The 11,523-nt window shown below is 42.1% G+C and overlaps 1 protein-coding gene across 5 annotated transcripts in view; it reads left to right on the forward strand.

The window, feature by feature from the left end:
• Positions 1 to 11,317, forward strand: part of ARHGAP21 (Rho GTPase activating protein 21) — a 141,596-nt gene extending 130,279 nt beyond the window's left edge. For all 5 annotated transcript variants that reach the window (XM_047755607.1, XM_047755609.1, XM_047755610.1 and 2 more), the window contains 2 exons: positions 1,590 to 1,621; positions 8,840 to 11,317. In XM_047755607.1, coding sequence (XP_047611563.1) covers positions 1,590 to 1,621; positions 8,840 to 10,513 — 1,706 coding nt within the window. In that variant the 3' untranslated portion in view covers positions 10,514 to 11,317. The remainder of the gene's footprint in view (positions 1 to 1,589; positions 1,622 to 8,839) is intronic.
• The last annotated feature ends 206 nt before the right edge of the window (positions 11,318 to 11,523 follow it).

The raw sequence follows: 11,523 nt of genomic DNA on the forward strand, positions 1-11,523 counted from the left end.
GCTACTGGGTGTGTGGTTGCTGTGATGGCAGAAAGTGTGATCTAGACTGTATGAGTAGTTCTCGCTCTTGAGGCTGGATGTTCAGTTGAAAAAGCAGCAAGTTCAATATCTGATATGCTCCCGGGCACCCTTCCCACCCATAAATACAGTGTATTATTGGTCACTACCGATGTCACCGTAAAAAGTCAACCTCTCTGACATTTTCTTCTGTTTCTCTCTCGCCACCCTAACGTTCGGGGAAGTATTAGTTTTTATAGACTCTTTCGCTGCAATTTTTTCTCCTGCCAAACTGTTGCACTAACCTGGCATGTTTTATACCGTGTTCTCCCTTTGTCTCTAGTTCTTGTTGTAGCGCTAAAGGGTTGTTTTCAGCACTTACTGACACAGGCAAATCTATACTGGTGTTGAACAGGCGAGATGGGAGGAGTCTATCACACGGTAATGTCGCTAGTGGATTCTGTGGTGGCCCTGCTGGACAGCTGGAGCTGTAGGAAGAAGGATGACTGCTGTCCACACTGTAGCTGCCTTGTCTGCAGAAACCCCCGATTCTTGTAAATGCCAACGGAGTTGATCTGTGGTGTACATTTTCTCTTACGATTATTGTAAACAGATCACTACTACTTTCTTAAAAGTTTCTCTGCTGTTTCTTGTTATTTCTGAAGCAGACCGTGAGGAGAAATAGCATGGTATGGTCTACCAGTTCTTAAAGTCATACAGCATCGAGCCATGTGTTGAAAGGGGCGTGGCATGGGGCTCAGCTCATTAACTTGGAAAAATCCATTTCCCCAAAGTTGAAAGAGAAAATTGCAAAATTGGGTGATCCTGAAGAGTGCTAGCCCCTTCCTACCCTCTTTATACTTGTATAATCTGAGTTTTTGCCCGACAGTAAAATGATGCTCTCCATTTTTCCATTTCCATAATAGCATTTAATGTTAAATAGATAACTGCAAAACTGGTAGCAATTTAACTAGACAAAAGGATCCCTGACTGCACAGATGTGAAACTCGGGTCCTCAGCACACAGATCATCATTTAACACATAAAAACCAAAGTGACCTAGAAGCCGGGTTCTCCTAATGCATCCATATTGCATACATTGTATGCTTCTGAAATTGAAGATGGACAGTCTGACAAAAACCAACTTAAATGCACCCAATTCTGAGTGTCTCAATTTGTAGCGAGGGCAGCCAACAATCTTAAAAAGTTCTACATTGTGTATCAGTTTCAGATACAGGATGTGGTACAGAGTGCAATTCTGCAAAAGGTCTTCGAGCTGCTTTATTGCTAGACTTAATACTGAGCAAATTGAATAAACACTAGTGTTTCTGTTTTGTTTAGTACAGGGCTCCTTTGCCATCCCTATCATTGAGCTGATTCTGCCTACAATTCACAGCATCCTTTCATGGCGGTGGCTTTCTGTGGTGCAGCTTGCATCTTTGTGAGCTCTGACTATCCACTGTGGTCTATTGTTTTTGAGTTTGGCTTTCACATTTTGTTCTGTGCCTGTCTTTTCCATAAGTTTTGCGTTGTCTGTTGAAAGCAGTAAAGAATCTGACCAATACTGACCATGTTTAATTTAACTTCCCACAGATTCAGCTACTAGTGACTCAACAAAATCTAAGGTAAATTGTTTTGTACAACTTGGAAATACTGTAGCGGGGGATTGCTTTGTGGCTGATTGTGTGTTGTTTTTTTAAATTTTTAATTTTTTCCATTATAGTTGGATGGCTGATATAATTTGTATGTAGATGCACCCTTGTTCCTTGTCTTATAAAAGGAAACATGAATACTTAAAATAGGATATGATAGAAGAATACTGCTGAGTTGGGATATTGGGCTTATCTCAGCATAGCATAGCTTAGCATAACACAAAGAAGTAGGCTTTTTTACTCCTCATTCTTTTTGGGGGAGCCACACCTGTGGCATATGGAAGTTCCCAGGCAAGGGATCGAATTGGAGCTGTAGCTGCAAACCTACACCACAGCTCACAGCAATGCCAGATCCTTAACCCACTGAGCAAGGCCAGAGATCGAACCCATGTCCTCATGGATACTGGTTAGGTTTGTTACCACTGAGCCACAAGGGGAACTCCTTTTTTAGATTCCTCATGTAAGGATGTTTGTCTTTCACTGAATGACTAACTTCACTTACTATGATAATCTCTAGGTTCATCCATGTTGCTGAAAATGGCATTATTTCATTCTTTTCTATGGCTGAGTAATATTCCATTGTATATGTGAACCACGTCTTCTTTATTCATTCCTCTGTTGATGGACATTTAGGTTGTCCATTCCTCTGTCGATGGACATTTAGATTGCTTCCAAGTCTTAGCTATTGTAAATAGTTTCTCAGTCAACACTGGGGTGCATGTATCTATTTGAATTATGGTTTTCTCTGGGTATAGCCCAGGAGTGGGATTGCTGGATCATATGGTAGATCTATTTTTAGTTTTTCGAGGAACCTCCATACTGTTTTCCATAGTAGTTGTACCAATTAATATTCCCACCAACAGGGTAAGAGGGTTCCCTTTTCTCCACACACTTTCTAGCATTTGTTGTTTGTAGACTTTGATGATATCCATTCTGGGTGGTATAAGGTGGTTTTGATTTGTATTTCTCTAATAATTAACAATGTTGAGCTTCTTTCTATGTTTTTTTGGGCATCTGTATGTCTTCTTTGGAGAAATGTCTCTTTAGATCTTCTGCCTGTTTTTTGGTTGGGTTGGTTGTCTTTTTGGTATTGAGCTGCACGATTTGTTGGTATATTTTGGAGATTAATCCCTTGTAAGTCACTTCATTTGCAGATATCTTCTCCCATTCTGTGGGTTGGTTTTTCTGTTTTGTTTATGGTTTCCTTTGCTGTACAAAAGCTTTTAAGTTCAGTTAGGTCTCATTTGTTTATTGGTTTTTTTTTTTCTGTTTTCATTACTCTAGGAAGTGGATCTGAAAAGACACTGCTGTGGTTTATGCCAGAGAGTGTTCAGCCTCTGTTTTCCTCTGAGAAGTTTATATCATCTAGTATTATATTTAGGTCTTTAATCCATTTTGAGTTTATTTTTGTGTATGGTGTTAGAGTGTCCTCATTTCATTATTTTACACGTAGCTGTCCAATTTTCCCAGCACCATGTATTGAAAAGACTTTCTTTTCTCTATTGTATGTTCTTGCCGCTTTTGTCACAAATTGATCATAGGTGTGTGGGTTTGTTTCTGGGTTTTCTTTCCTGTTCCATTAATCTATATTTCTGGGTTTTTTGGTGCCAGTACCATACTGTTTTGATGACCATAGCTTTGTAGTATAGTCTGATGTCAGGGAGCCCAAATCCTCCAGGTTCATTTTTCTTTCTCAGGATTGCTTTGGCTATTTGGGGTCTTTTGTGTTTCAATACAAATTTCAAATTTTTTTGTTCTAATTCTGTGAAAAATGCCATTGGTAATTTGACAGAGTTTGCAATGGATCTGTAGATTGCCTTGGGTAGTATAGTCATTTTGACAATACTGATTCTTCCAATCCAAGAGCATGGTATAGCTTTCCATCTGTTTATGTTATCATTGATTAGAGTTTTCAGAGTGTAAATCTCTTGTCTGTTTAGATAGGTGAATTCCTAGAGATTTTATTCTTTTTGATGCAATCATGAATGGGATTATTTCTTTAATTTCTCTTTCTGATGTTTTGTTGTTAGTGTATCGAAGTCTGAGAGGTTTCTGTGTATTAATTTTGTACCCTGCATTGTTACCAAATTCATTGATTAGTTCTAGACTTTTCTGATAGTGTTTTTAGGATTTTCTATGTTTAGTGTTATGTCATTTGCGAACAGCAACAATTTAACTTCTCTTCCATTTTGAGTTCCTTTTACTTTTTCTCTGATTGCCGTGGGCTAGGACTTGCAAAACTATAGTGAATAAAAGTCGAGGGAGTGGACATCCTTGTTTTGTTCTTGATTTTAGGGGAAATTCTTTCAGCTATTTACTGTTTAGAATGATGTTAGCTGTGGGTTTATCATATATGGCCTTTATTATGTTGAGGTAGGGCCCCTTTATGCCCACTTTGAGGGTTTTTATCATAGCTTGGATTTTTGTCAAAAGCTTTTCCTGCATCTATTGACATGATTGTATCATTTTTCTTCTTCATTTTGTTAGTGTAGTGGTTCATAGTGATTGATTTCCAGATATTGAAGAATCCCTGCACCTGTGTAATAAACGCCACTTGATTATGGTGTATGATCTTTTTAATGTATTGTTAGGTTTAGTTTGCTGTTACTTTGTTGAGGATTTTTTGCACAGTGATATGTGACTTTATTTTTTGTGGTATCTATTCCTGGTTTTGGTATCAGAATGAGTTTCAGAGTGTTCCTTCCTCTGCGTTTTTTTTTCAGAATGGTTTTGGAAGGATAGATGTTATATCTCGTCTCTAAATGCTTGACATAACACACCTGTGAAGCCACCTGGTCCTGGAATTTTGTTTGTTGCAAGTTTTTTAATCACAGTTTCAATTTCTTTTTCTTTTTTTTTTTTGGTCTAAAAAGGGCTGCACTCACAACACATGGAAGTTCCCAGGCTAGGGTCTAATTGGAGCTATAGCTGCCAGCCTACGCCACAGCAATGTGGGGATCTGAGCTGCGTCTTCGGACCTACACCGCAGCTCATGGCAGCATTGGATCCTTAACCCACTGAGTAGGGTCGGGGATCAAACCTGTGTCCTCCTGGATATTAGTCGGGTTCATTCCTGCCAGACAATGGGAACTCCAAACAGTTTCAATTTCAGTACTTGCGATTGGTCCTTTCATCTTTTCTATTTCTTCCTGGTTCCGTCTTGGAAGATTGTACCTTTCTAAGAATTTGTCCATTTCTTCTAGGTTGTCCATTTTATTGGCATATAGTTGCTTGTAGTAGTTTCTTATGATCCTTTGTGTTTCTGTGACATCTGTTCTAACTTCTTTTTCATTTCTCATTTTATTGACTTGAGCCCTCTTTTTCTTGGTGAGTCTGGCTAAGGGTGTAGCCATTTTGTTTTTGTTATCAATTTTTGCAACATACCAGCTTTTAGTTTCATTGATCTTTTCCTGTTGTTTTCTTCATCTCTATTTCATTTATTTCTCCCCTGATCTTTGTAAATTTTTTCCTTCTACTACCTTTGGGTTTTGTTTGTTCTTTCTCTAGTTGAGTTAGGGGTAAGATTAGCTTGTTTGAGATTTTTCTTGTTTCCTGAGGTGAGCTTTTTGCTATAATTTGTTTGCCCTTTGGCTGCATTCCATAGGTTTTGGATTGTTTGTGTGTTCATTTGTCTCTAGGTATTGTTTGATTTCCTCAGTGATCCCTTGGTTGTTTGGTAGCATATTGTTTTAGTCTTCATGTGTTTGTATTTTTTGCAGTTTTTTTTCTTGTCGTTGACTTCTGGTCTTACCACATTGTGGCCAGAGAAGATGCTTGATATCATTTCACTTTTCTTAAATTTATGGAGGCCTGACTTCTGGCCCAGAATGTGATCTACCCTAGATAATGTCCTGTGTGCGCTTGAGAAGAATGTGTATTCTCCTGCTTTCGGATCGAATGTTCTATAAATATTTATTAGGTCCATCTGGTCTAATGCTTCATTTAAGGCCTGTGTTTCCTTGTTGATTTTCTGTCTGGTTGATCTGTCCATTGCTCTAAGTGCGGTGTTAAATCCCCCACTGTTTTGGTGCTATTGACAGTTTCTCCTTTTATGTCAGCAGTTGCCTTATATATTGAGATGCTCCTATGTTGGGTTCATATATATTTACAATTGTTATGTCTTTTCTTGGATTGATCCTTTGATCATTATATAGTGTTCTTTTTCTCCTGTACCCATCTTTATTTTAAATTCTGTTCGGTCCAATATGAGTATTGCTACTCCAGCTTGCTTTTGATTTTCATTTGCGTAGGATATCTTCTTCTGTCCTCTCACTTTTAGTTTCTATGTGTCCCTAGAACGGAAGTGGATCTCTTGTAGACAAAATATATATGGCCTTGTTTCTGTATCTATTCAGCCAGTCTACGTCTTTTGGTTGGAGCATTTAGTCCACTTACCTTTAAGGTAATTATTGATATGTTCTTATCGCTAGTTTTTCCCTGAGATCTTGGATCATTCTTACTATCATCACTCTAAACTCTTTTTTATGTAGGTTGCTTACCTCCACTTCACTTCTGGCAGTTTGTCTTATTCCTTTTTTTTTTTTCATGTTTTTCTGCTGTTTCATTTTGTCTGGTTTTCTGTGTGATCTCCTTTTTGCAGGCTACAGAGTTGTAGCCTCTCTTGCTTCTCATGTCTGTCCCTTTGTGGGTGAAGTTGATACAGGAGCTTGCAGCAGGCTTCCTGATGGAAGGGACTGGTGCCTGTCCACTGATAGGGAGCTGAGTCTTGTCCCTCTGGTGGGTGGGGCTTTGTCTCTGAGTGTGATTAGAGGCAACTCTGCCTGGGAGGACTTTAGGCAGCCTGTTTCCTGGTGGGTGTTGCTGTGTTCCTACCCTGTTTGTTGTTTGACCTGGGGCTTCTCAGCCCTCATGGGGTGGGCCAGAATTTTCCAGAATGGCTGCCTTCAGGGGAGTTCGTGCTGACAATTATTTCCTGGGACCTCTGCCTCCAATGCCCTTCCCTCAAAGTGAGGCACAGCTGCCCCCTGCTTTTCCAGGAGACCCTCCAAGAGCCACAGGTAGCTCTGACTCAGATTCTTATGGAATCCCTGCTTTGCCTGGGATCCATTGCACATGAACCCCTACATGCGCCCACCATGAGTAGAGTTTTTGTTGCCCCCGGTGGAGCTCCTGTGCTCAAGCCCCACTGACCCTCAACACCAAATGCTCTAGGGGCTCTTCCTCCTAATGCTCCCCCCAGGCTGGGGAGCCTGACATGGGGCTCAGAACTCACTCCTATGAGAGAGCCTCCGTGATATAGTTATTTTCCAGTTTGCCTACCTGGAAGATATCGGATTTCTTATATTGTGAAAGCACCCCTTCTTCCATCTCCTGTGGCTTCTTCTTCGTCTTTTTTTGGTAGTTTCCAGTCTATTTTGTTGATAGTTGTTCAGCAGTTGTAATTTTGTTGTTTTCATGAGACGAGGAGTCCTCGAGTCCTTTCGCTCTGCCATCTTGTCTGGAATCTTCAGTAAATTTCTTAAAATATTGTTCTAGGAGTTCCCTGGTGGCCTAGCTGTTAAGGATCCAGTGTTGTCACTGCTGTGGCTTAAGCTCACTTCCCAGCCTAGGAGATTCTGTATGTCATGGGCGCTGCCAAAACCAACCAACAACAGTTTAAAAAAAAACATTGTTTGATTTGGAAATGAGACATGAGTTTTACATGTGTTAAACATTAGTTTCTTGCAGGAAACATTACACAATACTTTAATGTGCTATCATCCACCATAACATATACTGTGATTTTTACCATCTTTTTACACCATTTTCTTTTGAAAAATTTTAATTGTACAGAGAAGCTACTAGAGCAGTAGCACCCAAACCTTTTGCCCTAGATTTATCAGTTGGTAAATCTTGATGTATATATAAATATATATATATTTTTTAAGTTTTATGGCCACACCCATGGAATATGGAAGTTCTTGGGCCAGGGTTTGAATCTAAGCTACAGCTATGACTTCTGCCGTAGTTGTAGCAGTGCCAGATCCTTTAATCCACTGCACCAGGCCAGGGATTGAACCTGCTTCCTGGCGCTGTGGAGACACCGCCAACCCCATTGCACCACAGCAGAAACTCCAGAATTTAAAGTCTTTAATTCACCTTATGTTTTGTGAACTTCTGATTTTGCTGTTACTTGAAATCAGCAAACACATGACCAACCTGATTTACATAAGGCCAGTCTCTGAAGACCCAGCCACTCTGAATTAATGGGAAACCCAAGAGTTCCCTTACCTTGATGCACATGTCTGCGACAGTGTCTCTTCTGTGAGATATCTGTGACTGGAAAATTGAAGTCAGTCATATAATGTTAATATCCAGTATAAGAATCTTATATTCACATGTCGGTGTGTTGACTCATGAAACCTGTGTTCCGGATGAAAGAGCCACAGGAGCCTCGGAACATTGCAGAGGCAGGGTTGCTCCATAGATTCAGGGAAGTGAAGAATGGAAAAAAAAAAAAGGAGTACTAGGAATCATGAGGTTATGGGTTCAATCCCTGGCCTCGCTCAGTGGGTTAAGGATCGAGCGTTGCCATGAGTTGTGGTGTGGGTTGCAGATGCGGCTCGGATCCAGCATTGCTATGCCTCTGGCGTAGGCTGGTGGCCACAGCTTTGATTCGACCCCTAGCCTGGGAACCTCCACATGCCGCAGGTTCGGCCCTAAAAAGATCAAAAATAAGAAAAAAGAATGAGAGCGGAGGACTCCCAGCACAAAATGTATCCCTGAAAGCCAGAGCTGTGACTTGGCTGATAAATAGTTATCTCAGGTACAAATTAAAAGGAGGTCTTAAAAAAACCACATTCTGTTATACCTAGCTTTAGTAGTTAAAAAAATATTTTGGGGCAAACTGTTTCAGAAAATTATCTCAGGAGTTCCCATTATGGCTCAGCAGGTTAAGAATCCGACTAGTATCCATGAGGATGCAGGTTCGATCCCTGGCCTCGCTTAATGGGTTAGGGATCTGGCATTGCCACAAGGTATGGCATAGGTTCCAGATGCTGCTCCGAGCCTCGGATCTCTTTGCTCTGGCTGTGGTGTAGGCCTGCAGCTGTAGCTCCCATTCAACCTGTAGCCTTGGAACTTCCATATGCCACAGGTCTGGCCCTAAAAGGAAAAAAAGGAAGAAAAAAGGTCAAGAAAATGAACTCAGGAATATTCTTGTGTTCCAAGTCTCCTTTCTCTGCTTCACAGGGTTCTTGGGGATCTGGAAAAGATCAGTATAGCAGGGACCTGCTTGTATCCTCCATCTTCGCAGCCGCCAGTCGCAAGAGGAAAAAGCCAAAAGAGAAAGCCCAGCCCAGCAGCTCAGAAGATGAACTGGACAATGTATTTTTTAAGAAAGAAAATGCAGAGCAGTGTCCCAACGATATTAAAGAAGAGTCCAAAAAAGAGAGCGAAACAGTGGGCAGAAAGCAAAGGGTCATCACTTCCAAAGAGACTAACACCAAGAAGGACACCAGCGCCGCTAAAGAGGATCAGGGCGCCGGGCAGAGAGAGAGCGCGCCGGCCGGGGAGCCCTCGGCCCCGTCCTGCTCAAAGTCGCCCACTCCAAGCCGTCGCCTCACCGTCCTGAGGGAGAGCCCCAAGCCCCTCGTGGCACCAAAGTCCTCCTTCTTTGAAGAGACAGGGTCCGACTCTGGTGCTTTGCTTAGCACTTGCTCCCAGGCTTCCCTGGCAAGGTTTCCCACGAAGAAATCCACCAGCCCCGACGCGAAACCCAGCGAGTTCTTGGCCACCGTCATCACCATCACCTCCGATGATGCCACAGCATCACCCGTGCCCTACTGGTCCCACCTGGACTCCAGCCGGCTGAGCCCCGAGGTGCAGTCGGTGGCCGAGAGTAGGGGGGACGAAGCCGACGACGAGAGGAGTGAGCTGGTCAGCGAGGGGCGGCCAGTGGAGACAGACAGCGAGAGCGATTTCCCCGTTTTCCCCACAGCTCTGACCTCGGAGAGGCTTTTACGAGGAAAACTACAAGAAGCCGCCAAGACAAGCCGGAGAAACTCCGAAGGCAGTGAAGTCAGTTGTACGGAGGGAAGTTTAACACCGAGTTTAGAAAGCCGGAGGCAGCTCTTTAGTTCCCATAAACTAATTGAATGTGATACCCTGTCCAGGAAGAAGTCGGCTCGATTCAAGTCTGACAGTGGGAGCCTGGGAGATGCCAAGAATGAGAAGGAAACGCCTTCCATCGCCAAAGTGTTTGATGTTATGAAAAAAGGAAAATCGACAGGGAGTTTACTGACAGCCCCAACCAGGAGCGAACCCGAGAAGCAGGAACCCACCTGGAAAACGAAAATAGCTGATCGGTTAAAACTGAGGTCCAGAGCACCAGCAGATGACATGTTTGGGGTAGGGAATCAAAAACCCAACGCGGATCCTGCCAAAAGGAAAAACATCAAACGGAGACACACACTAGGAGGGCACAGAGATGCTGCCGAAATCAGTGTTTTGAATTTTTGGAAAGCGCAGGAGCAGAGCGGGGAGAGAGAGGGCGAACTTTCGGCTGTGAATCGGTTGAAGCCCAAGTGCTCAGCCCAGGACCTGTCCATCTCGGACTGGCTCGCCAGGGAGCGCTCGCGCACCAGTGCAGCCGACGCGGGGGACCCGCAGCCCGAGCGCGCTGGCACGTTAGAAATACCCACCGCTGACCCACCTCTGTCCTTTCAGCCCCACGCAGTCGGTCCTTCCAGCACCTTGGCTTCAGCTGACAGGGCCCTTCTTTCCACACCGCCGGAGTCACCTGACCAAATAAATGGAGAAAGCTTCCAGAACACGATCCACCATGCTGGTTCTGCAGCGGCTGCCCAACCTCATAAACTGTCCGAAACCCCAGGCACTAAAGCACAGTGCCATCCCTGTCTTTAAACTGGGGGTACTTCCACTCTAGCGAATACAAGCTACTGTTACACCATCTAGTAACCCTGTAAATATTTTTCTTGTACCAGAATTGTTATTATGCAGCCTTCATTTGGGCTGGTTTCATCACTTTGCACTGTGAAATAGCTTTACAGTGCATTACAACAGCCAGAAGAACATATATTATATATATATATATTTAAAAATATATTGGATAGTTGTATACAAATGAGCAAGGTATTTGTTGCAACTCACTGCATAGTGTACACCCAAGATTACCAGAGAAAGTAGCTGGCATTAATTAGTATGCAGCAAATCTGTTCTTTTGGTCTCATCACTAACAAAAGTGCCTCATCATAAAATTATACATTTGGTTTTTAGGGTGCCATATTGTTAAAATTAGACAACTTACATTGAGTCAACGAATGCGTTTTATTGGTAACAAATTTCATTACATTTACCAGTTTTAACACAGGTGGATACAGAACTTCCATTCTTGAGTCATTCCAGGTGGATCTCTGAGTTTTATATTCAAACTTTTAATACAGTTTTTGAGTTTTGTGTGACTTGAATTTTTAATCTTTCTGTAAAATACGTAACTTAAATGAACATATTATATGTGTATCTTTTCTTCAGATACCAGATTTGATATAAATGTTGTAACATAGGTGTGTAGATAGTGACCTGGATGGAACTGGCTTCTTTATGGAGAAGAATATAATTCTGCATGAGGACTTCATGGATCCAAACCTGTGTCATGCCTGTGTGCATACCCAATTAAACACTGGAAATAAAAATTGTTTTGGTGAACAATGCATGGCTCGAAACTTATTCTAATATATATTGTGTGTATGTATGTATATATATGTATATGTGTCTGTATATTATATATATAAATGCCATCCACTCAGCACTGCCTTAATTGGTTCTGACTTTTAAAAATTACAGAGTTCCCCAGTGGTTCAGTGGGTTAAGGATCGGTGTCGTCACTGCTGGGGCTCTGGTTATGGCTGTGGTGT

Source organism: Phacochoerus africanus, chromosome 12 (genome assembly GCF_016906955.1).
Source record: "Phacochoerus africanus isolate WHEZ1 chromosome 12, ROS_Pafr_v1, whole genome shotgun sequence".
NCBI classification, from domain to species: Eukaryota; Metazoa; Chordata; class Mammalia; order Artiodactyla; family Suidae; genus Phacochoerus; species Phacochoerus africanus.